This window comes from Calidris pugnax, unplaced genomic scaffold, assembly GCF_001431845.1.
Source record: "Calidris pugnax isolate Ruff unplaced genomic scaffold, ASM143184v1 scaffold220, whole genome shotgun sequence".
NCBI classification, from domain to species: Eukaryota; Metazoa; Chordata; class Aves; order Charadriiformes; family Scolopacidae; genus Calidris; species Calidris pugnax.
The window spans coordinates 1400982-1426823 of record NW_015090963.1 but is presented as its reverse complement, the minus strand read 5'-3'; the positions used below and the strand labels follow the sequence as shown (position 1 = coordinate 1426823).

General features: G+C 42.2%; 1 protein-coding gene across 1 annotated transcript in view; it reads right to left on the bottom strand.

The window, feature by feature from the left end:
* UNC13B (unc-13 homolog B (C. elegans)) overlaps positions 1-24212 on the bottom strand; it is a 209670-nt gene extending 185458 nt beyond the window's left edge. Inside the window, exons 1-4 of the mRNA XM_014952451.1 lie at positions 24179-24212; positions 6823-6852; positions 4599-4698; positions 465-582 (exon numbers count right to left, since the gene is read on the bottom strand). Coding sequence (XP_014807937.1) covers positions 465-582; positions 4599-4698; positions 6823-6852; positions 24179-24212 — 282 coding nt within the window. The remainder of the gene's footprint in view (positions 1-464; positions 583-4598; positions 4699-6822; positions 6853-24178) is intronic.
* Between the last annotated feature and the right edge of the window lie 1630 nt (positions 24213-25842).

The following is a 25842-nucleotide window of genomic DNA, read 5'->3' as shown; positions in this document are numbered from 1 at the left end:
ACCACTATACACCTGCTAACATGACAACCAGAAGCTTTAAGATGATGATGTAGACATGATCTGGGCCAACCTCAAAGGCCAGCTTGTCTATTATCAGGGCACCCTCCGACATTAGCAAGAACTCATCAAAATTTGAGCATCAGACTAAGCAGTCAGTCCTTAAGACTTCAGACACTTGTCAATTATATGTGTTCCTTAACAGGTTAAGCCTCGGTTTTTCAAGTCCCCATGAGTGAAATGAGACCAAAGACCGCTACTTAAGATGAGTTTTGGTCTCACTATTTGCAGCCTCCTTCAAAAACAAAACCAACAACATGATGCCAATAGCCTTCTCCTCTCATCCAGGCTTCCTGACTTTGCAAATGGAAGTTTTGCTGAGGAGCACAGTCCTGGGCTGCACCAGACAGATTTTGTTAACTACCAACATTGGTGCTGTCAAAATAAAGCTTCTGTGTCAGCTTAACCTCATCAGATTGGTGAATGGCCTTCAGAGCAATCCACACGGTTCCAACCAGGGTGTCCCAGATCAGTCCTTTGTTCCATACTTCAACAATTAGGCCCAGGTCCAGCCGACTGATCTCACTGCAAGAAAAGAAAAGGCAGCAGAGGTGAGAAAAAAAAAAAAAAACAGAATACATTCTAATTCTGCTTTAGGTTGTGCATTACCACCATGATTGTACCAGTGAACTCTTTCCACACAGCTGTGTCAAGCTACAGAGAGCTTCTGGAAGCACATGGTGAAGGAAGCTTATACTTGGAACACTAGTTTCTAATGACCAACTTCTTACAGTTTAGCACTAACTACAAAAAGATTGCAAACTAAACCCCTGAATTATTATCATGCATGGATTGCCAGTTGGGAACTTCTCTCTGCAGCTATGCCCACAGGAGGAGGAAGTATATCTGGGGCCAAAACCTAGAGGTGACCTGGTCTTTGTCATCAGGCACCTCGTTTCTAACAAACTGAGTGTCTCCCTTCCCTTGGCAGCCCAGCAGCACAAACGTACCCCTGGCAGGTCCAAACTTGCCAGAAGTTATCTGCAACTGGTGTAACAATCCCAAACCCAGCATACCTGCACCTATAACACAACCTGTTGCTCAGGGCTGCACTACACCACTCCTGCTCCAGCACAAGCTTCTTCCCCTGCATGACACTGTAGGGCCTTGAGCCGTGCAAATCTCTGGCAGCAAGCGGCAACAAAGCCACAGGTCCACTGAGTGCTAAGTTCTTAGAAAAATTTATCTGAAGGTTTTCATTAACATCTTCCCCCTCAGGCAGGAAAGAATGCATCTCAAATTCACTTCTTCCCAGTGCTTCACAGCGCTACACCTCTCTCTTCCATGCTGCTTTCTAACCTGCCTACTTAAGATGAACATAACACACACACAACCTGAATGCTGGTAAAAGCAAAGAAGGAGAGAACAATCCTGAGCTGTCTCATGCTTACCATGAAGAAGGCTATTGCTCCTACTTCTTTGAGATCGGGATTTTCCTTTAGTGCAACTGCTAATCCCCCAAAGTGGGTATCTTGGACACACAGTGTTGCTGCCTGCTATCCTTCTTTCCAAATGTATCCACATTAAGTTTATCAAGGGAATTCAAGAGCACTTTAGTCTCTAATTTCTCTAGACTGCCATCATGGCCAAAAAAAAAAAAAAAAAACTGCTGCAAATCCCAGCATTTATTTGAGCTTTGCCACATAGAGACATCCTACAACTTTAAAAGAGAATATTGTATCTACAAAGTTCAAGACAAACCCTATAGCTACAGCAAAGCATATTAATATCTATTTTAAGCCAAGTGCTCCTTTTCTCGTTTAAGACACAGGAATTAAAGTCGAGAGTGCCCAGTACTTGGGTGACTCAGTCCACATAGTTCAAAATCAAGCTATCACACAACTTTATTATGAGTTTATTGCTGGTATCTTGAAGTCAACTCTCCAACTCCTCCTGTTTGGATATGGCTACTCAATATGGACAAACTAACAACTAGCCACCTGCACTATCACTGCTCTGTCCTCCCACTGCTTGCGTCTTGGAAGATGATAATTATCTGATTGCACAAACTTGCAATAACAACAAAAATGATTGATTTTCTGCTGGCCGGCCCAGTCAGAGAACAGAAAGGGAAGGAAGAAACACTCTAATTCAAGCACACCATATTCTTTATTTCAACATATATTGACAGACCAAGACATTGCTCGTAAGACACCCAATGGACTCCTGCACAAAACTCCACAGGACAAATCACCAGATAAGAATAAAAAAAAAAAAAAAAAAGATTTTCAGTACAGTGGCTTTGATTGCCTTTGTGTCTCCCTTTCTCCACCTTCTGGTTAGATGAAGAATGGCTTCAAAGAACAAAAGAGCTGAGATTGGAATTTGTTGTCCCTCCCTTTCCACATGCACATAGAATTTAAATGAAAGACATTTCTAACAACATTTTTAACACTGATTTAATCCATCATGTTCTAAACATCAGTTTGCACTTTCACTCAAGGGGTGCTTGCTGCAAATGTGCACTTCTTTTAAAGCTGCTTCAAAATTAGATGATGGCCCCAAAGAATACATTAAAGTGCTTTACTGGTCTGGTAAATAAGCAAGTCTTAAACAATCCCAGAGCCCCAAATTTTGAAGTGTTATGTCTCACAAGGAGTTTGGAAGCAAAAACAACCAACAGACAGAAAGCATTTTCTTGATTGTAGTCTATTCTTCTACTATGCCTCCTGAAAAATGTAAACACAAACACAGACAGTAAAAGCATCCTTCCCTCAGGGAAAAACGACTCTGTTTAAAAGCCTTTTTCAACTCCAGAAAGACAAAGAGCAAACCAGTGAATAGTAGTATTGGAATATCAGTGTAATTTCTCCTGGGACAACTTAATGTACACAGGATCATGCAAAACACGTTCCCTGCCACGTGTAATAATTCTGTTATAAAGAGACATTAGAACAACTGTGCTGTTGCCTGGCTAAAGCAGAGATAATGGTGAGGTATTCAGCTAATATTCTGCTTTCATATCCCCTAGCAACTAATTATGGAGCAGCACAGTGACCTTACAGCATGCTAGCTAAGCTCCCAGCTGATAGCAGTGAGCAGTTCCAGGAGCTGTTTGAAGGGAAGGAGGAGCAACCGTGAGAGCTGACATCCAATACAAACAACTGCCATTCTAAAATCACTGGTGAGTAGCCTCCTCTGGAGCTGGCTGTGTTTAAAGCTAGTTCCTGTCCAGAGGACGAGCACAAATCACAGGAAGAATGAGTTAGTAGCTTGGGTATGGGCACGTGATTTGGCAGACAGGTACAATTCCCTGCCCCAGCCTTACCCCAGTCCTGCATGGTTTACGTCAGCGCCAGCCACAGTCACAGCCTGACCAGGAACTGCAGAAGATGGTGGTGTTCAGGGGCACACATTCCACCAAATGCAAAAAGAACAGGCTCTGGACTCTCAGTGCAGAAGCACACACCACATGTGGTCCTCCAAAAGCAGAGTGCCACCAAAGAAGGGAGACGAGAGCACAGCTGTATGACGGCAACCGTGTACCAACCCAGGTACCCTCCAACCAGAGGCAAAAGCTTCCCACTTTCAGTAGAGGAGAACCAACTGCTGCTGGATTGGGAAACGTACTCATAAAATCCCTGGTGGGTCTCTTGCTACAGATACTATGTAAACACCTCAGACTCATTCAAAACCGACAACGCTAACTTTGACTTCCCATGCAACATCGATATGCATGCCAGGTTCAGAGAAAAGATCTTAAGAGTTCAGGGTTTAGTAAATTTAGTTCCCTTTGTCTTACAAAGCTATTAGAAGCAGAAGCAGATGCAATATATCCATGAGTCATTCGTTCACCAGCAAAAACCCTGACTATTCTAAAAGATACTGGGAAATCCCTGGCTGCATGTCAGGACTACTGGGGACCAGAGCAAATCAAAAGTGCCAACTGCACCAGAAACCCTGAGAGAGCTGGAACTGGTTCTGCTGCTCATGGCAGGGACTGGCAGACCCTCAAGCTGCAGCAGGGGAGCTGGAAAACACATTCAAAGGCACCAGGCCAATGGCAGCAAACATCAACACACAATATGAGCTCCCACACTGAGGTAATCAGGATCACCCTGTTGAGGCCCTGAGTGCACTAATAGCAACCCTTAATTGCCTTGACCAGACCCTCCAGTGGTCTCCACCCACACCCTCCTCCTAAAGACCAGAAGCTCCACTTAAGCTCAGATATGGGTCTTCAGTCCGTGACTTAGCTAGGCTGTAGGTGTGCTTGTCTGCAGCTTAGCCACAGCTATGCCTGCCCATGGACCCTGTCAATCCAGACCCAACGCAGAGTCTGGCTCCTCAGCTCAGTCCTAGACTTGCCTCGTCACTACAGACCTGACCCTGGCAGAGACGATCTTGCAACACGCATCTCGTTCAGCACAGGTCCATGTGTACAACAGAAAAGCAAATGATTTAGGTTGTCACCAGGCTTGTGCATTTTAACCTTCTGAAGTACTCCAATTTATACGACACAAGAGCGGCTCCATGCAAACATCAGTGCTGTGGAAGGACTCAACCACAAGCACCTCACCAATGCACAACACTGTACTTACAACATAAAATCCTGTTCCCAGCAAGGTTGGTCACCACGCACAGCTACCGTCGTGCTCTTCACATTTTGCACTTTCAAGGTCACATATGTATTGAATTTATCTGGGGAATGAAAGGCAAAAAGTTACCTCCTTCAGTATAACCTTTCATCACATAAACGCAAGATTTCAAGGCTTTCGGTCCATATGTTGGATCCCAGTGGGACCCAAATTGAGAAGTCCATATTGGAAGACATCAGGGCATTAAGCAGCCAAACATTCAAGATATTTTTCACCCGCCAAATTTTCAGTCACAGTTTTTTAGAAATTCATGCACAAACAAAAACACCAGGCAACTAACCACTTGCAGTAAGTCAGGGACAAAGAGTATAAAATCCTAAATAACACAAACACTTTGTGTGTAAGACACTGTTACTGAAATGCAGACAAGAGGAATAAAAGACAATCTGAAGGGCCTACCACCCAGAACAAAAAACAAACTTGCAAAACGTACAAGCAAGCAGCAGTTAGGCAGATCGTATCACCTCCTTCCTTCTCACCCAACTGCTCTCCTAGTTCCAACCTGATTTTCCACCCATGAATCCACAAAGAACTTTACAGATCCATCAAGGGCAGAAGAAAAATACAGTGAACTCACTCACATGCTAAATGTGCTAAAACTGATCTGTATTGCTTAAATCAGCTGACCTACAAGAACCGCAATACACTCACATTTTGACAAGACAGGCTTTGTTAGATGTTTTGCTCTTTATTTTAAATCTGAAGAAAAGGCCTGGAACAAACTTTTTCGTAGCTGCTGCTATCTCTTTGCTAATAAAATCAAAAGCAGCCAAGCACAGACACATACAAAGTTTGAATATCAGTGTCTGAAAATGAACAAATTCCCTTTCAAGGAGAGTTACCACCTCAGGCTTCTCTATCAGTTTCATCAATCCTGGAACAAGACATATGCTAAGTAGCTAGAAAGCAGTGTACATATTTTAATACTTCAATGTTCCGCTGCATCTATTCCCAGAGTAAGTTAGATCACAGTTGGTTTCAATACTGCCAAAAATTTGTATGCATGATTGCTGTGGGCTACTATAGCTTTTCCCAGCATCTAGCTTCAAATACCCTAACAGAGAGAGAGGAAAGGGAAACTATGTGATCCAGAAATTGAGGAAGAAATGGGAGTCACTGAAAGTCAGAATCCTTCATATCTTGCTACATCACTCACATCCTCCTGGGACACTGGGCTTATCAGTGAAACCAGACGCTTCAGTTAAGTTAAACCAAGACTACAGCACAAATATATTGCAGCCATGAGCAGGCTTCTTGATTAGAGAAAGGATAAAGCACACACCCTCTCCCTTGCAGTCTGGGCATTCAGCTTTTCTTCCCTGGAAATTCCAGGGTGGTACACACCCAGATCTTGACCTGCCACAGAGTATGGACAAGGAGACCTGGGAAGCTTTCTACTATAACTTGAGGATGGCTATATCACGAGAATAAAGCTGAAAAAATAAGTCATGGAAGCAGCTGTGCTACTGCTTCAGATCTAAATAGCTGAATAAGTATTATTCCAGAAGCAAACTGCGTATTCTTTTGTAAAGCGTGTATCACATTTTATTCAATAAATGTATTTGACTGTTAAGGGATTCCCTCCTAGTTACTGAACCACAGTGAAATAGTTGCCTTGACTGTAAATTCTGGGAGTTACCAGCTGTTTGTTTTTATTTTATTATGCAGACACAAAACCTGGTGGATGAGATTGCAATCTCAAGCACAGCCGTTATCGACTGCCACATAAGAGAATGAATCAATTCCGTGACATCCAGCAACCCCAATCAGGATCAAGGAGGCACTGAATCCAGACAGGCACACACCAGTTCTGCTCGTGGACATTTACAGATCTTGCTTTTAACAGGGACAGAAGAAGGACGAGAGGAAAGGGCAGGGTGAAGTGGGAACTGGTGACAGTAAAGGAACATCTCTCCTCATCCATCGCCTGTTCAGGTCAGGTCAGCAGGAAGAGGTCTCTTAGCACTGTGACACTAAGCCAGAGTCTCGAGCTTTCTATTAACTTAGGGTGCCTGGATTCTCAGGGTAGCTTTTGTCACTCCTTTGTCACTAAGGAGAAGATGGAGGAGCAGACAGGAGGTAGGTGAAAACTGGAGGGTGCAGCATGAGCAAGAGTGGGAGAGCAGGTGTCACCGTTGCTGCAAACAAGCAGTGGAGTATGGCTTACCTGGTGGTCCTTGGAGTTTAGCTTTTTTTACTGTAAAGAGAAAAAAGAAAAAAAAAAGCTGTTAGTGATTTTGTGCTACTACAGTTTCATTTGACTCAGAGTGTCGCAGGGCATCACAGTAACTGCCCAATATCCCCAGTTGAGAACTGGTAGATGGAAAACCTGCACTTACTTCAATAGTTCAACAGATCTGGAGACAAAACCTCTTCTGTATCCCATCTCAACTCTCTAAATCAGTGCATTTAAAAATAATCATAGGATTAATGTTTGGAAAGTGATGTGATATGGCTAATCTAAAGCCATTTCAAAATCAGTCCTTTGCAACTAGACGTTACTGCTGCTTAGCAGGACGTCATTTCATACCACCTCGCTTGTAAAGTTACAGACACTAAACATTTCTTTAAAAACAAAGAATCTCTCCTCAACAGCGCAGACTTTCAACCACAGCTTGAAAATAATCAAGCCTGAATAACAGCTCTACAGTATGATATCTGAAAATCAAATTAACTCACTATGCCAAACAAGCACCAGTCTAAACACAGATGTCACTTTTCTGAGGTCTCCTATGTTAATTTAGTTCCAAGACAGTATTTATCAAGAACCATGGTTAGAATACAAAACAGCACTGGCTCTTATCTCACCAGATGGAGAAGGTCCATGTCTACCTAGGGGAGATTTTGTTTACATTTCTCTTTTGCGAGCTCATATCCTCACTGGTATTGCTAAGTGTAAGCCCTAAGAAAAGACAAATATAGGCTCCAGCTACTTTTCCCAGTGGAAAACGAACACTAAGACAAAAACATATTTAACAAGCGAAGAAGCAATATACACCAGAGGGCAAAAAGATATAAAAACTGGTGTGGTGAAGTTTCCCCCAGAAAGCAGAGCACCCAACACTTACTAAAGGCTCACAGAGTTCAACTTCCAATATAAATATTCTAGAAAGGAACGTTAACGGCTTTAAGCTGGAGGGGAGCAGATTTAGATTGGAGATTAGGAGGAAGTTCTTTACTGTGAGGGTGGTGGAGCACTGGAACAGGTTGCCCAGGGAGGTGGTTGAGGCCCCATCCCTGGAGATATTCAAGGAGAGGCTCGATGAGGCCCTGGGCAACCTGGTCTAGTTGGGGGTGTCCCTGCTGACTGTGGGGAGGTCGGACTAGATGATCTTTGGAGGTCCCTTCTGGCCTGGACAATTCTATGATTAGAAAATTAAAATAAAATAATGGCCCGTACACAGTTACATGGAGACAGCACCAATGGAGTGTGATGATGGAGAATACCCTTGCTATTTGAGAAATTCTCCTTTGCCAGCATTTACAGTCCCAGTAGGTGTTTGCATGACCTGTACCAGGTATGGTATGAGCCAGGGTCATCTCAAACAGAAGTGAGAAGAGTTGTAGCTTTCGCTTAGACTGCCAAGGCCCAGGAGCCTTTAGGTCCAAAATAAACAGATTTGTTTTCTTCCAGGCTCAGGGCCTGAAGCATTCCTGATGATAAACCTAATGGTGCAAGCAAAACATACAATGGTGGGAGCCAGCGTTCCTGCTGACTGAAGATGCAGATTCCTTTTTAATCTCCAAATCAATCGGTCTGCTAAACCACTGAGAAACAGTCAGGCTAATCTACCCATTTTCTAGGTGCCTTTGATATCACACAAAAGCAGGCATTTTATGAAGTCCTGCCCTGGAGTGGGCAGACACCAGCTTGTCTCTGATCCTCCCCTCTCCCCTCCCTTGCAAGAAGCAGGAGACAAAGGAACAAGTGCACGTGCTTGAGGGAAGGAAAAAAGGAGAAAGAGGGCAGGGGATGCACACAGTAAGCTTCAGCTGGTCTCTCTCCCTGTTCGTAACAAGATCCACTGCTGTTAGCAGGGAAGCAAAGACAAATAATACCAAATTTCCCAGTGTGGAAATTAGGTGTTATTTGTCAAAAAGCAGCCAGAGTGGGCTCCTAGACAGACAGAGACAAGACACTGTCTCTGCAGCAAGCGATATGCAAACCATGAGACAGATGCTGTCTGCACATTGTGGCTTCAGCCTCTAAATATTAAAAGGTTCATTTGATGAAAGGCAGCAAACCCTGCACTGCCTCAGCATGCTGAAAAGAGCGTCCGTGTGGGGCTTCATCAAGAGCTGTCCCACAGCTCGCAGCAACAGGGATATTTTGGGGCAGCAACGAAACTGAACAAAGATCACAAGCCTGCTATGGACCCACATAACCAAAATGGAGTCTAGTCTCTTTAGTATCTACCAGAAATTAACACCATGCCCCAGAAAACCATGTGTAATAAATTACACCTTTAGCTGCAGAAGCAGGGCTTATTTATAAAAGCTGGATCACCAACCTGCGAGTCTCATCTCAGCAGTAACTCTTGTGCTCTAGCTGCAAGTTTACCCAGCATGTCCAAAAAGTTCCCACGAGAAGTGACTTGGGGCATGGTTTCATTTTGTTAGCCCCCTGGAAAGCACTTCCTAGGGTTGTGTAAAAATCCTTGCAAAGGTGCAGCTGCCACAGCATCTCAGGATTGGGGCTGGCTGTGAGACCGCAGGGGTCCCCATACAACAGGGTGAGCATCAGGGAGTTCAGAGCTGGAAAGAGCCACTAGACACTGCCAAGACCCAGCCTGTTCATCAGCCCAAGGAATTCACAGGTGAAAGGCACAGAATTGCACGCACCATGTCACTGCCAAAGGGCCACAGCTTTGGAAAGGCACAATGAGGATCGCTTCCCTGGGGAAACCTTTGTACCCACACCTGCTCATATAGGTTAGAGCTCCTATATGCCAAGCGCTCAAGAAAGAGCACAAAGCAGAACTCAAGTCGAGAAGAAGCCTGATGCATTAACAGTTAATTACAGCGTTGCAATAAAGGCTGAAAACTCATTGCTACTCCAGGGGCAGGCAGACAGCAAGCCAAAATCAATCCAGGAGGATTTATGAAATAAATTTATAAATACATGAAACAAAGGGAAGTCATTCTACAGAGCGCTCAGCAATACCAAGTTTTGCAGATACAGTTGCTTCTGCATTGCTACAAGGTAAAAACCTGAAGACAAAGTAAGTCAAAGGTCCAGATCAGAGATTTCCTGTCTCACTTCTGTTTATCCCACAGGCATTTCTGGGCTCTGGGAAAGCCGCATTTTTAAACTATCTGGAAATGTTAAATTCCATTCAGCCTTCTCTCAGCAAAGTGGGCAGCACAGAAAGTCCAGCCACTCAGAAGCAAACACGGGAGTATGCTGAAGTGTAATCCTCCTGCAACACTGTATGGGAAAGACAGCAGGGAGGAAATGAAAACCATAGAAAATTAGAGAGGTAAGACAGACCTAGAGCTTTGCACGGCCGCATGCGAGCACTGCACGATACAGACGCAGGGAGATGCACCTGCTCTCAGCGTGCACACAAAGACTCATTTAATCCCCAGAAGAGACTTGGGCTCCTCCTTCTTATGAGGAGAGGCTGAGGGAGCTGGGGTTATTCAGCCTAGAGAAAAGGAAGCTAAGGGGAGACCTTATTGCTCTCTACAGTTACCTGAAAGAAGGATGTAGAGAGGTGGGGGTCGGTCTCTTCTCCCAAGTCACAGGTGATAGGACAAGAGGAAATGGCCTCAAATTGTGCCAGGGGTGGTTCAGATTGGATATTAGGAAAATTTTTTACACTGAAAGGGTTATTAAGCATTGGAATGGGCTGCCCAGGGAAGTGGTTGAGGCACCATCCCTGGAGGTGTTCAACAGACGGGTTGACATGGTGCTCAGTGACACAGTTTAGTGATGGTTTTTTTATCAGTTAGGTCAATGATTGGACTAGATGACCTTAAAGGTCCCTTCTAACCTAGACAATTTTATGATTCTGTGATATGAGAGACCCAGTTATTTCACCTCAGTTCAAGGAGCTACTAGGAAAAAAACAGGCTGCATTGAAATAACTGAACACAAATTGGACAGACAGATACAAAAGCAGTGAAAATTGATGTAAACATTCAATACATCCAGAGATCTTTCTCTGGGAATTTCTCGCCATTTTGGTGTCACTCTAAATAAAAAGACAAGAAAAAAAAATTAGGTTGATGTCTTGCCTGCAACTTTAAAAAAAAAAAAAAAAAAAAAAAAAGAAGCCACAGCAGGATTCCAGGTGCTGTACAGTTGTCAATTACCAAAGGCTGGAGAGTCATGCAGACTCCTAAAGACTAGGAAAGGAAAATACAAGCCAGAGATTCCAGAAAAGGTCCAGAAACATTGTGGGAAGGTGGAAAAACAGAGTTCTTAAACTCAGCTCTACAGAGAAATTCTTGCTATCCATGTATGTTTCAGTCTGAAAGACAGTATCTTTTTTCCTGTCTAGGTGCCCCATACACCAGCCAGAGAGTTAAAATCAAGCATGCCTAATTACTACCAGGTTCAGACAATACATTGCTCAAATCTAAATTGGAAGATGCTCGCACTCAGTTAAAGAGACCTGGTTGTTCTCAACATCTGCAGATTCAAGCTCACCTTCAATATTTGCTTGCAAATCAGAGGGATGCAGACACAGGGAGTGCCTGAGCAGATGGCCAAAAGATTACATCCTAACTAAATCCAGCACATGACTTACGAGCTGGTCACTCACCACACTACAACAAAATCTACATCCTTACACAAAGGCCAATAAAGCACCACGGAGGGGCTGTGGGAGAAATCAGAAGAAGAAAAGGATGCAGTTTAATTAGTGCTTTTAAAAAGAAATGCAGTGCTGAAAGCAGAACATTCAAAATGCATTTTCATGATCAGCAATTTGACAAATAGCTTCCTCTTCCCTGTGAAACTTGAACGTCATGTTAATGTGTTTTCAAGAGCACTCTAACTTCTACAGTAACTATCCCCAGCTGAACAGCAGAATCAATACATATTTCCATTTCGTTCTGTGCTTTTCTCACCTCTTCCAGGTGCTCAGACTTCATTGCACAGTGATAGGCAGCACTAGGTGCAAAGGTTGCTTATGCAACAGAAATAAGAGACCACAGAAAAATGCTCATACTACCCAAGACTAAGTCAACACACCAAATTCACAGCCTGTGCACTCTGCACCACATACACATAAGGGAGGGAATCCCTCCTGGCAGGGAAGCACTGGCTGGGCAGTGCTCTAGCCCTTCAGGTCTGTTACATTTTCTGTAACTGAGCCTTTGGTAATAATTTTGCTGTCTGAACCCTGCCCCAACAGCTGTAATATACAGGTCCCCACTGCTGAGCCAGAAATTCAGCACCTCCTATGCACTTCTTGAAAGCTTGCTATAGAATCCCTGAGAGTCTGGCAAGGGGCACAAGACTGTAGCATAGAACAAGGACTATTCTGTCCCTGAGGATCCCAGCCTGACACATAGGCACCTTCTCTCCTCTGGAAATCAAAACATTTTACATGCACAAGCCCCTGCACATCCTCATGTCCCACCTGAGAGTCATTGCCTGAACCCACAAGGTGCTCCAGGCTGAAGGAAGCAGAGGCCATGCTGTGACTTCACCCCTGATTTTAACTCAATCACTATTTTGTTTCACACAATCACTATAAAAGCCCACAGCATCAGAGACACACTATTAAAAGGAATTGCATGTGCCACAGCAGAACAGCAGTACTGACTGTGTCGTGAAACTCTTCTCATCCCTTAGTAACTCTAAGAAAGAAAGAGCTGCATAAAACAGAAGTTTAATGGTTTTCCAAGCCTCTTATGAGGATTCAACATGTCACAGTCACCTTGCTAGTTTGAGACAGGTCTAAAAAGAAAGGCTCCACTGTATTTTCATCATAAATTATGTTCAGAAGGAAAAAAATTTCCTTAACTAGCTCAGAGGAAGGATAATTGCACAGGAGGCCCAAGGGACCCGCCAGCACTCTGCAGCACTTCAACATCCCCTGCTGTAACTGCTGAGAGTCCAGAGCAGCATCCGCCTGGGCTTCATCTTCCCGCAGCAGAGCCCTGCTTAGCTGGTGTGGGTTTTGCAGCTGAGAGATTCCTTCAGCCTCAGGGGCCACGAGAGACAAGAAACTTAAGTCACATTTATCAGTTTATACTTTGTTTTTCTGCCAGGGAAAACAAATGACTGGTTTACATGCAAACACCGTTCTGCTTGAGTGGGGGAAAAGAGCACTTTACACCCCACCATAGTCCCTTTGAGAATGATGGAAACACAGTGGGTATCTTCAGGCACCAGCAGAGATAAAAGCTGAGACTGCATTCACAGCAAACAGAGGATAACATTTTGATATTTCCTGATGCGAATAGAGGGCTGGGATGACCAGATAACCGTTCTGGTGCCAGAAGGAAGAAGAGCCACTGCGAAATGACACTTTCCTTGGTAACTGGCAAAGAGCAGGAACATAGCACAGATTTCCACCAGTAGCCAAAGAACTAAGATTGCATCTAAGGGCAGAATTTTCCTGTCTTAGTACCTCTAACCTAGTACCTTCAAAAAAATCTGTCATCTGTTTGACTGAGACAACTGTGAAGGAATCCAGAGAGCCTTAATGACAAGGCCTCAATATCACTAAATCTACCTCAACTGAACGAAGACATCAATCTGCTTTAATAAGTAGTCCTGGATGAATGGATGGACACAATAAGAGTCCATTAATTTTTAATAGTTCATCAAAATGTAAAATAAACCACCAACCTACCACTTTTACACTGCAGTTCCTGTTCACGTAGCAAAGAACTTTCTTCAATTTGACCACTCTAAATGCCCATAGGACAACTTGACTTGCCTTTCTCAAGGCTTTGGGAACCATGTCAAGCATGGTATGCTACCTTCAGCAACCAACCACATTAAAAAAATCAACTACTATCAATCTTGGATTCTTCTCAGAAAGGAGAAAAAAAAAAAAAGAGAGAACAAAAGAAAAAAAAAAAGGGATTCTATTCTGTTGCCTGTGGTAGCAAATTGATCTACCCAAGGGATTTCCATTTTGCCAGATGTCTTGAGAATGGATTAGAATGCCTCCTAATTCACATGAATTAGCATCTTCCTGCTCAGATGATCTGCAAATTCATTAACCTGTCCAGAAACACACAAAGCTACTAAGTTTATTTGATTTACAACACAATTTCTAACAAACAGCTTTCAACCAGTCACTCCACCCTTTCTGCCCACTGGACAGTGACTGATAGTAGCTGGGTCACGTGTGACTGCTTGGAAGGGTTTTCCAGACTCCTGTGCTCAAAGGAGATACACTCAGTACTCACACCCATGTAACTTCAGCACCATTTCATACAGGAAATCCAGGAAAGCCCTACATAAATAGTGCTCCAAATAACCCTCCACACTGTCAAACCTCACCACATGCTCCACTGGTCATCTGTAAATTCTCTGGTCAGTTGAGATCCAGGGCTTGCACACATGTAAGTGTCACAACTCCCCGTTTCCTTCCACAGTCCAGACACCCCATATCTTGAGGCTGACAGACCTTTCCAGTCCCGATGGGACACTGCAGCTGCTGCCTGCCTCTGCTTACTAAGTTTCACCCCAACATCTGTTTCTTGCCAGAATGTTCACAGGCTCAGCATCCCACCACCTACATGGGCCAAACTTTGATGAACAAAGTACTGAAGTCTATCCAGAAAAGGCCTAGCTTTTACATACAAAAGCTATATATCATTGTTTTGTCAAAATCTCTAACACTGCCATAGCCCATGGATATCAGAGTGACACAGCACAGTGGCAGGATATCTGAGCATTCCCCACTGTTCCATTCACAAGAACTTGGGAGAGCTAGCATGACAACACAATGGCAAATTTACACAAAACTGAGCAAATCAATAGCTAATACACTGTGCTGAAACAGCTATCAATTGAAAGATACATCTGACTATTTTGCGGAGTCATCCACTTTGATCACTTTAGTGAACTAGGTAACTTCATGCCTCCTGACACTTTTCAGCTCAGCTTTTGCATAAAACTTTTTAAATGTAGACGGTACAGCTCAGATTGCATCAGAGCTTCATAGCACTCCACTTCTTCCATCCTTACCAAGGGACGGATAACTTAACAGAACAAATTAAAACACTTGGTAAGAAACCCTTTCTGGCAGCTGCAAATACTCTAATCAAAACCTCTCACTGGAGCAGAGGGTCAACTTGTAGACCCTTTAACAAGGGGTGTTTAATTGCTGGGGTTTTTAAAATAAAATTCAGTTCTCAGCAGCAAAAGAAGCCTTCTCATAAGAGACCTTACTTCTCTAAAAGGTATTTCATGCAACAGGAGTGACAATTCAATTTACTTTCTATGATGGTTTAATGTAGTAGGCAGTTAATGTAAGTAGGCTTCTAAACACTTTCAATGACAAAATAGATTCAGACAGTTAGAGACATGTGGGTCTCATTTACAGGTTAATCTGTTACCAGATTTGATTTGACACACTGACTTAATGTCGCACAGATTTTCAGCCTCCTGAACTGAAGAGTTTCATATGCGCACTTGTTTGTTGCTTAGCTCAAGAACTCACCTACCTGAAATAGTCCCTGAACTATTTCAGCACAGAAATTCACAGGTGAAAAAAAAATGCTACAGAAATTAGAAAATTTATAAATAGTGCTGCAAAAGATACACCATGGGTACCACCGTTGTGAACAGAGTTTCAGACAGAAAAATCAAACCTGTATAGAAGAATTTAGGACAGAGAAAATGGAACTGAAACTATGTATGCAACTTGTAGAAAGCCACTGTGAGAGTGAACAAAATGCAAGAAGCAACTGAAGAGATCTGCAACTGGTTCCATCCCTGAACTTAGAGTAGACATCAGATTGCTCTTCCTGGATCATGACACCAGCGTTTCTGCGGAAAACAGTATCATGCAGCAAGGTCATGCTGTTATTTGTTGGTTTGAAAACAAAATTTGAAGTAGAGCAACTAGGACAGGATCGTTTCACTGAGAGGAAGGGAGGGAGAAAACTCACAAAACAGCAGGTCCCAAAACCCAGAACTCCTGTCATGTCTGTACTTGTAAGTCGATACGGTGGTTTTACAAAAAAGCTAGCACAAAACAGGACCTACACTGGCAAAATATGATCAATATACCATGACTAACAGGTACTGCAAAAGGATTCCAGCATTTTAAAACATGCAGATCTTCTTATCCCAAAAGACTCAGGAGATCATACCAATAAAATGCTTAAAACATTGACAAGCTATTTTGTAAAACACAGCTCAAATCATCACTACATTAAGCATTAGCACTTCGTCAAACTTCTGCTTTGCAGTAAGGAAGCTGCAAGAAGTTTACTTACAGCTGATCCCAGAAAAAGCTTCCTGAAAGGCAGTAGGAAGCATTCAATTGATTTCAGATAAGCAGCAGCTGAAATAAGCTTGGCAGTATTGTTTCTTCTATCTGGGAGTTAAAAAAAAAAGCGTATTCATGAACCATACAGCCAAAAAAGCTGGAAACAGATGCTGGGTAGCAGTAAAGAAAGTAGGAACATGCAGCTCTGGAACTTTACAACCTCCTGAAACAGATTAGCACTGCCAGTGAATGCAGAGTGCCAACAGCCCATAAAGTATTTTCCAGTTTGTACATGAAACATAGTTGGAAACAGAAGAGCAGAAGCTGCTACTTCCAGGCAGCTTGTTTGGCTAAATGCTGCACAGGAGAGAGAAAGAGGTGGCAGTTTTCAGAGAGGAGTGGAACATGTCACGATGGAATCCCCACACCAGGACACTCTTCCAGGAATTCCCATCACGGCAGACGCTCTTCCAGGCTGTGGGGCAATCTACCCCATTTCTCCTGCCTGCATGGTCCCACACAGTTCAGCTGGTAGGCAGGCAGCCTCAGCACACTTCCCCAGCCAGCACAAAGAAGATCAGCCCATTGAGCTCAAGTCATCTTTCAGGCAACTAGAACAAGTTGAGAACCATGAGCCATCTTCTGCCGGCTTTAGGACTTGCTGGAATGACAGCTTCCCAGTGTCCAGACAAAAATCTCACCTCTAGCAATGCATCCCATTATTGTCTTTAAAGGCTGTGCAGAAAGTATTAGCTTCAACTCTCAAGAGCCCCACAGCCTGTGCTCCAACACAATGCGCCTCAAAGACAGACCAAGTCTGCATGCTGCTCTCCAGAGAGCCCTCTACCTCATTACTCACCATTTCAACTTATCTGACAATAATCATGATCTCAATGCAAACTGACAAGTTAATTCTACCGAGGCGAGAGCCAGCATACTCAGATGCTTATTCAGAATTGCACTTTGCTTGTGAAAGGCTCTGAAGTGTCAGTTCTCCTGCCCTATTTCTCCAATGAGAACTGCAACCAAGTCACATATGAGTATTTACAAACAAGACTTCAGAGACCTTTTTGCCCTCTCACAGATGTTGCCATCTCACTGCCTCTCCCCCCACCAGCACCATGACAAAGCCAGTCAGATTCATAGTTTACTGTTCCCAAAACATCAGTTGTTTGAATAAATCCAACATTGAGTCCCACTGTTCAAACTCGATCCTGGAATTCCTTAAGAGATACTTTGACATCAATGACATCTCTCACTAGGTCCCAAAACAGATGCCTCCCACCCTGCAGGCCAAGGGGCTCTTTGCACACCTTCAGCAGGAGTTTGCACTACAAGAAGTCATATTGTAATGGGAAGGGCTGCAGATCAAGCCCATTTAGCCTGGTATCTTGTCCACACAAACACCTAGACAATTCCTAGGAAGGAACACGACATGATAACAGCAGTACCTACTCTGTGTGTTAATGTGTTCCCAGCTTCTAGGCTTAGGACCCAGAAGTGGCATTTTGGAAAGTAGAGACTCAAAGTCTGTTCTACCAGCAAATCTCCTCCAGCCCCAATGTAACCAAGGCTTAAGGATGGCAACCGGCAATTTCAGGCAAATTCCACTTTGGTATTTTTTCAATAGTGAGGGGGAACACATGCTTCAGAGACCGCGCTTCACAATTTAGTCTCTTTGCTATACATCTTTGCTGCGACTTGACAGTAGTATCAGATGCTTTAAAGCAAACAGACAACACAAGCAAACCTGTATCACTCTCCATTGAGAAGAAAGGGACTATCGCTCAAAGAAAGGCAAGATGCTTTGCTACCTGTTTGACATAGCACATACAGCCTGTTTTTCTCAAAAAAAAAAAAAAAAAAACAAAAAAAAAAAAAAGGAAAACCCACACCTAAAATCCCACAACCACAATATAAAAATGAAAATCCTCCTTCAAATTTTTGGGGCTGTAAGCAGAGCTAAGTTCCTTATTACTACCACCACCATTCATCAAGGCTAGATACACATATGCTAGTTGACTGAGTAATCCCTCCGAGCTTTGGCCTGACCTAGTGCAGGCAGGCAAGCATCACCTCTGATTGGTCTGGATCAGCTACTTGAGAAGTGGGAGGACAAACACAGACAGAAGTTTTGTTATGTTGTGCTTACAAACTAGAGAGATGAGGCTTTTGTCCACAGTTAGCTTTCTAAGGGGTGGGAAAGCAGAGTGTGGTGACAGAGAAATGGATGTGATACTATTTGTGTAACAGAACACCTTTTAAACAAAAAGGAAACTGAGGATATAGCCAACTTCCCTGTTTCTATAGAACAGTTCCACCTATACATGCTTACCACCCAAACACTAAAACCAGTTGCTAAAAAGGAGAGCCAGGAGAAATTCTCTAACACCTATTTCTTCATTTTTTGACTGACCAACACAGACACATTGCTGAAGATTCACTGAAGTTTCTGCTCAGCAGCTGCTTTGAACTGAGCAGTGAGGGCAGAACAAAATCTCTTATTCAAATCACAGAGATTATGAGAGGTTAATCCTCCTGACGCTGGCAACACAGACAACTCTGTCAGGCGACCTGGTTCCCCAACCAAGAGGTGAACTGTAATCCAAGCTGCCCCTTCTCTCCAATATTCTGTTGCAGCCTTTATTTTATTTTATTTTATTAGTAAAAAAGCAGCTTGGGTGCAACACATTGGAGTGAGTTTACTGTGTTTGTGACTCTCTCTCAGAAGACGTATTCTGTTAGATTGAGCTTTGGTCACTTTGCTTTAAGGAATTCCCTGAAGGTTACAGATTTCTCCTGAACTTTTAACTGTTTTACGATCAGAAGAGACAGCATCCCTACTCCTGAATCCATACCTGATTATGAAAAAGCATAAATCCATCAAATCTTTCAGCATTTTTAGATACAGAAGATAAAATACTACTGGGCAGAGAACAAAGGAAGCTTCCAATTTTCAGTGGCATAAATTACCCTTCTTTCAAGTTCTATAAGGTTCAGAAATATATTGTTTTAAGTTAGTGGAAATGACTTAGTTGAATAAGTGAACAAAACCCATGCTACTTAATTTTACACAAAACAGACTTCAACTCATAGATGCCACCAGCTGTCAAAGACTAACAAAATATGCATAATGAAAGCCATATCCTTGCACCAGAAGTCAGGAAAAGAGACAGACTGATAATGTATTAAGTCTGCCAGAAGCCAGTCTGAGTTGCTAAACTGACTTTGCTGACAAACTAATAGTTCAATGAGTTTATAAGAAAAGATTCAATGCAAAAAAAAAACCCAAACCAAAAAACACAACCAAAAAACACACAAGCCAAAGAGCAAAAATTAAAACAAAAAAAAAAAACACCAACAAAAAACGCCCACCCACACACAAAAAAAAACCACAATAAAAAAAACAAACCACCGAACAACCAAACCACACTGTCAAAAACCTTAAAACTGAAGCCAGATGAGTGGACAAATTGGTTTGGTTGTTTGGTTTTTATTATTATTTATTTTGAAAATAAGATATGCCTCTTTACAGAATAATTTCTTTCAAGACACAAAGCATATACAGTTGCTGCTCAGACATTGTACATATAGGTAAAGGTCACTGAAATTACTAGAAACTTGCCAGAGTTATTAGGTCAAATCACACAGCCTGACCACTGTGAGGGAACAGCTGCTAGAAGAAACAAGTACTGCTGTACCAAACAAACAAGAAAAAGCAGGAATTGCAGATAGAATAAAACAACTTGTGTGCTTTTCCTTTGGCTGGTGTGTGCTTCTCTCAGTCACCAAAAGCACTGAAGTGTGACTATACTATCTGTATAGTCTCCCAAATGACTCAGGTTTCTACACTCCCGGTTCAGATTTAGTTTAAACTGCACCCTGCAACAAGAGTTGCTGACTAACCACACCAGCAGTGATTGCCACCTCATCACAGCCTTTGGTGTATTTTCTGGTAGTTTCGATTTAAGTTACAGGATTGCATGCAGTCAGCCAACTGGAACAGGGCTACTTGTCAAGCAGGACTGAGCACAAGCTTGCCCTCAAAGGCATCCAGCTAAAAACCGGTACTACCAAATACCATTGTTAAACTTCAGAAGCCTAGCTTATTCACCAGAAGAGAAATAAAAAGAAAGCTACAGCACATTTGTGGTGGATTCAGTAACTTTTTGTTTTTAAAAACAAAAACATCCCACCATACTACAGCAAATGATAAGCTCCCAGGAAAAACAGCATCTGTGTTTTGCTGCACCAAATAACAAAGCAGGATTGATGTAGTTCAAAAAATATTTTTAATGAAAATATTAATATTGTGTTACTTAAATATTTATTTGCTTGAGTTCACAAACCAGATAAAAGATTAGTATCTAGGAGACAGAAATAAGCCGACTGTGAGCATTATGAATGAGTAAAAGAACTCTTTGGGATATGGAGTTACGGTGTAACTGAATGGCATTCCTAGGCAGGAACAGGACATCTAACAGAACACTGTTTGCAGTCTAGTTCTTTGGCAGCCTGACTTCACTCACAGCATTCACAAACTGCTCAGACACCACCAGTCCCTGGAGGACACACACAAATTGTAGAAATAAGAGAAATTGCCCAACATTTTTGCAGGAGTTTTTTGCTTAAGGTTTTGGGACATTGGTCACTTACAGTATTCCCCCAGAAGGAAGCCGAAAAGCGTGATTTTGGGGTGTTTAGTTTGGCTTTTTTTGTTTGTTTTGTTGGGTTTTTTTTTAAGTGATGTTTGTAAAGACAGAATGTGTTTTATATTATAATTCAGCCTTGAGACTGATAACAGAGCAAGCATGTGATTTTAACTCTATCTGGGAGAAGCAGCTCAATGGCTACTCCCCTTGGCAGTTTTATGTTACCTGAAGGAGGTGCATCTCCCAAACACAACAGCATTCATCTACATGTTTTGACACAAATGATGACTATGCCCAAGACTGTTCTCCTGAGACCCATTCTGGTTGCTTGCATTTGGACCTCCATAAAAATTAAAGTGAAATTCCATCAGGCCAAATGCCATTAGAATCAAAATCATTAACTAAAATAAACAGCCTTAGGTAACAACTGAATAAAAGCAAGTTTCCTCAGAGCAGTAATTCACGTCATAATGAAGCGAGTGTGGTGAGGATCATAAGACTGGACCCCTTTGGGGTGACAAAATCTAATGCTGGTTCTCCTATCACCTGTGCCACTTAAGCCACTCAAAATCATTCCTGTTTTCCAGCTTACACTTTAACTAATAGCACACTTATACCTTCTATATCTTATGTCAACACCATCCTCCACCTTAATGTTTTTCCTCACCCCGTGTTTAATTTCCTGATGTTTTTAATGGACAGAAGCCATAGATCTCATCAGTTTCTGTTTATCAGACAGAAGAAGCCACATCTTGCTAATCTTTTTACCACAGAGACTAAAATGAAGAGACAGAGAGACAAGGTTTTCTTTCACGTCCTCCATTTAGTCCTACCCAGTTCACCCTACCTGAACAAGGTCAGCCAGTAGAGGCCACAGCATGCAAGGACAAATTACCCATGCCTTTGTCCTTCCCTCTCTGCCAGGAACACTTTCCCCAGCATGTACTGGTTTCACCTTTTCCTCTCCCCACAACTATTCATGCTGCTGAGTCACAAGGACTCCCCAACACCTCTACTTTCACCAAGCTTTGCACTGTTCAAAAATTCTTGTCATTTGCTATTAAGTGCACAGCTCTTCTACTTGATATCAACTCATTTTCATTATTGCTGTCCTCAAGGTCATTGAATACTTCATGTGTTATAATTACCTACTTCCAAATTGATTATAGCATTAGGACTTGTCATAAGAAAAACCCCACAAAACAGCAAAACAACTTTGACACACACATTCCTACTTTTCTTGGCACACCACAAGCAGAAGACATCTATCTGCTTCTTCCACCAGCCTTCGTAGCTTCTGCTACAGCCAGTTCCTTATACACTTCACATGTCTTCTGCCAATTCCAATTTTATTCAAAAAGAAGTGCCTGCTATGGTGATTTGTGAGATATTACAAAAGTCCAAACAGATACACGCGTTCATCTAGAAATAGGTTAACCCAGTACAATCTTCCTCTTGCAAACCCACACCACATTTTATACCCAATGACCTTCTGCACTGCTTCCACTTCCACCTGTCAATAAAGTTTTTATTATTCTCTCTTTAATGTTTATTTTAAACATTGCATATTATCACAGCCTTGCCTGCTTTCTAAGTCAAACCCCATACTTATGCACATTTACCACCCATCTCCTTATCTTCCTGCCAAACCACAGAAACCACCTTCCTTGTTCTCCAGTTAGGTGATGCCACTGCTCACTTACAGCAATAGTTAAACTTCTGCTAACAGAGTCCAGATTCCAAGTGTTGCACTGTTTTAGCACTTGGGGCTACAGAGTACCAGTCTCAAATTCAAGGTGTTCAGGTTTTACTCCCACCCCATATATGTATATCATTTTCAGTGTCACTCTTGTAAGAAACAACTCCTGCAGTTGAGGGATGATACTCAAAACATCTTTACTCAACTCTCTGCCCCTGTGCACAGCAGTCCGATATCTTACTGGCTGTTTCTCCTTTTCATGTGACCAAAGACACCTTCTGTTATCTGTTTTAATACCCTTTGCAAGACGTCACCTTGTCTGCTGAGATGGAATCCTCTGTCTTAGCCCTGGACTTTCTGATCCTCAAGATACACCTTCCTTTACAAACTGATTGTTTTGCCCACACCTCTCAGAGGTTCCCTGTTTGCTCACCATACCCTGACGCAATGATCAGGTGAATCATAAGCTCTGGGGTCATTTCCTAGGTGGAGCTTTTTTGTGTTATTTGAGATGTTAATATTTACCTCTGTGGCTTCAGTGAATTTCATGCCCTCCTCCATATCCAATCATCTCACTTCACCAAAAAGCTCCTTCAGTTTCCCTAGAGGCTCCACAGTTGCAGATCTACATGTTTAACTGTTTAACCTAACCTAGATTAAGTTGTGATCACTCAAACCAAGTTTGCTTCTATGTCCAGCTTCCCTGAAGCATCTTCTGTGCTTCCTAAAGCCACATCTACGGTTAACTTTATTGAATTTATGGCTTCAGTCACTGTCTGATAATGAAACTGCCAGATAACACAGCTCTCTGTACCCAGCCACTGCCAACAGCTTTCATTCTCTGCTGTGGGGAGAGAGCCTCCCACAGTGACAATACCCAGAAATACTTCCCTCTAACCATATTACGAGATTTCTACCCACATGTAAATCCTGGACTACGTGCGGTAGATCTCCTGCGCTATCACAGCAAAATCTCTTATCAGCCCTTCCCAAAGCAATTTCAGCCCAGCTGGTTCTCCTTTATCCACACTAATGCTGCTTTACAATTTTGCATCAGTAACACACAGTGGAATTTTCCCAGTCACCTTTATTCTTCTCTTTCTAGAGCACAGCATCCCCCCCAACATCTCTGTTCCCCACACAACCCCTACTCCTCAAGGGTCCTGCTAACCCTATGGGGGATAGTTCTGAGTCCTACACCAACAGCACCCTTTCCCATTACTTCAGCCACAAGCTCCCTGCTTTGCTTTATAACGCTTGGAAACAAACTCAAAACTACTTACTAAAACGCTTCTCACTGTTTACTTTATATAACTGCATTGCTTATCATTTCATGATTGTGTAATCCCTGTTTCATCTCCAACACCAGCTCTTTCCTGATGCTCTATGAGGGGAAAAAAAAGTACAATGCAGGCCCCGAGCAGCATGCACCATGTTAACTCATAATTATTCAGACTCCTGTCACATGCTGCTCTGCTCCAATAAAGCCTAAAAACAGTTCTACATCTTTGACCAAAGTGTCAGGTATATACAGAATGGTAACTTCAAACACAAGTTTACAATAGAAGTAAAAGGTTTGTCAGTAGAGCTCTGTTAAAACCACATTCCTCCCACCTAGCCAAAGCATAACAAAATACTGATTTAACACTGCAATCTGATAGGTCATGGTATGTCTTCATGTCTTTTTAACCATGGAAAGATACATAAACACTTCTCACTTCTCATTATAGTCAGATTAGTCATAATACAACAGCCACCTACCTCTACTCAAGTAATAGACATTATCAAACTCCATTTTCCCAACCTTTAAGTATTAGAAGGATGAGGAGTACAAATTTCACAATAGCTTCTCCAGCCTAAGGAAAGGCACACCAATTTCTGCTGTTGTGATGTTGAAGCTAGAAAACCAGTTCAGTCTAAGAAGCATAAATTTGTCACATATGATGATAATCAACACAAAGGTGTCAAGAACTACAGAAAATCTTTTATCACTTTTAATTCATAATCTGATCTTTTTCCAGAAGACTCTAGGTTGTTAAACTAGCAAATACCATGTCCTACAGGGGGTCATATTAGATGATTACAACAATCCATTCTGGCCTTATAACTATAGAGTTTCTAAGCAGTTAATCTCCTCAAAAAATCTCCTACTAAAATGGAGCATACACAGACTCCACTTACTTAATTTGATATGTCAAAATCTAATAAAATTTTGCACATGCAGCAAGCTATACCAGGTAGGAAAGGATGAAATAAAATTACTGTTTCACATCCATTTTTCCCTCCCCACCAATCCATACCCATATTGTGTGCCAAATTCAAGTCACATACTATGAGTTTAGGTTTCAGATCAGGAGTTCAAGGCTGGGGTGTGTTTGAATAAGAAAGTGACAAGAATTAATTTAGTTAAAAACCAAGACTTTATTAATCTAGAAAAAAGCATTACGATTTTAGTAGTGTTAGAACTCCCAAATCCAAAAATGAAGGCACTCTCAGCTTTCTAGTAATTTATGGTCTCTCAGACTCTCAAAGAGGAGCCACATGAAGTGGCCTCCTTCCACACAGGCCAAGTGACCTTCTGAAAAATGCCACCTGCTTGCTTTTAAAGAAGTCTGATGATGAAGAATAACTCATGAAAATGGGAAGGTGAACAAAATAGGAGACATAACTTTCTAAAATGTGTGTAGTAGTTTACTCAGCAGTCAAACCCTTTCCTCACCGAAAGCTGATAAACTACCATGGCATCACCTCAATTAGTGCCTGGTGCTCCCGGCCCTATAGGAAAAAAAAATAGTTAATAAATATTTCCAGCATAACAGTTTGTAGATCTCCAGTGTATAATTGCAGCCATAACACTCCACAGGGATTTCATTTACAAAGGACTGTGGTTGTTGCAACAGAAGACTATGTGACAACTAAATGTGAATCATCACAGGTACTGAAAGTCTGAAATCCCTGGACATTTCTTGAAAACACATTCTGAGGTTAATACAAGCCCTCAGGAAAGGAAAATGTCTCTAAAGCATTTCTCTCTAGAAATTTGAAAATCTGCATATTCTCACATATATATATATGTGTGTGTGTGTATATATATTCATTAGAAAGTGCTACATTTGCTAAGCAGGAATTATCAATTTACAACATAGCTTAAGTGAAATTTGACCCAGAGTTTCTTCATGCCTAGCCTTTCCATCACTACCTGACTATATGGAACTGTTTTGAAATAGCCTTAAAATGTATTTTAGAACAATTTAAAAAAACCCACAAAACTCTGAAAGAACTGAGTTTGCACAGTAGTTTTTTAACAATCTGGTCAAGGGTTTCCTGAATTTAAAAAAAAAGAAAAAGGCTTACAGTAACCTTCTTGTGATACTCAGAATGCCAATAGTCAGTATATAGCAGAACAAAGCACACATCTCTCCATG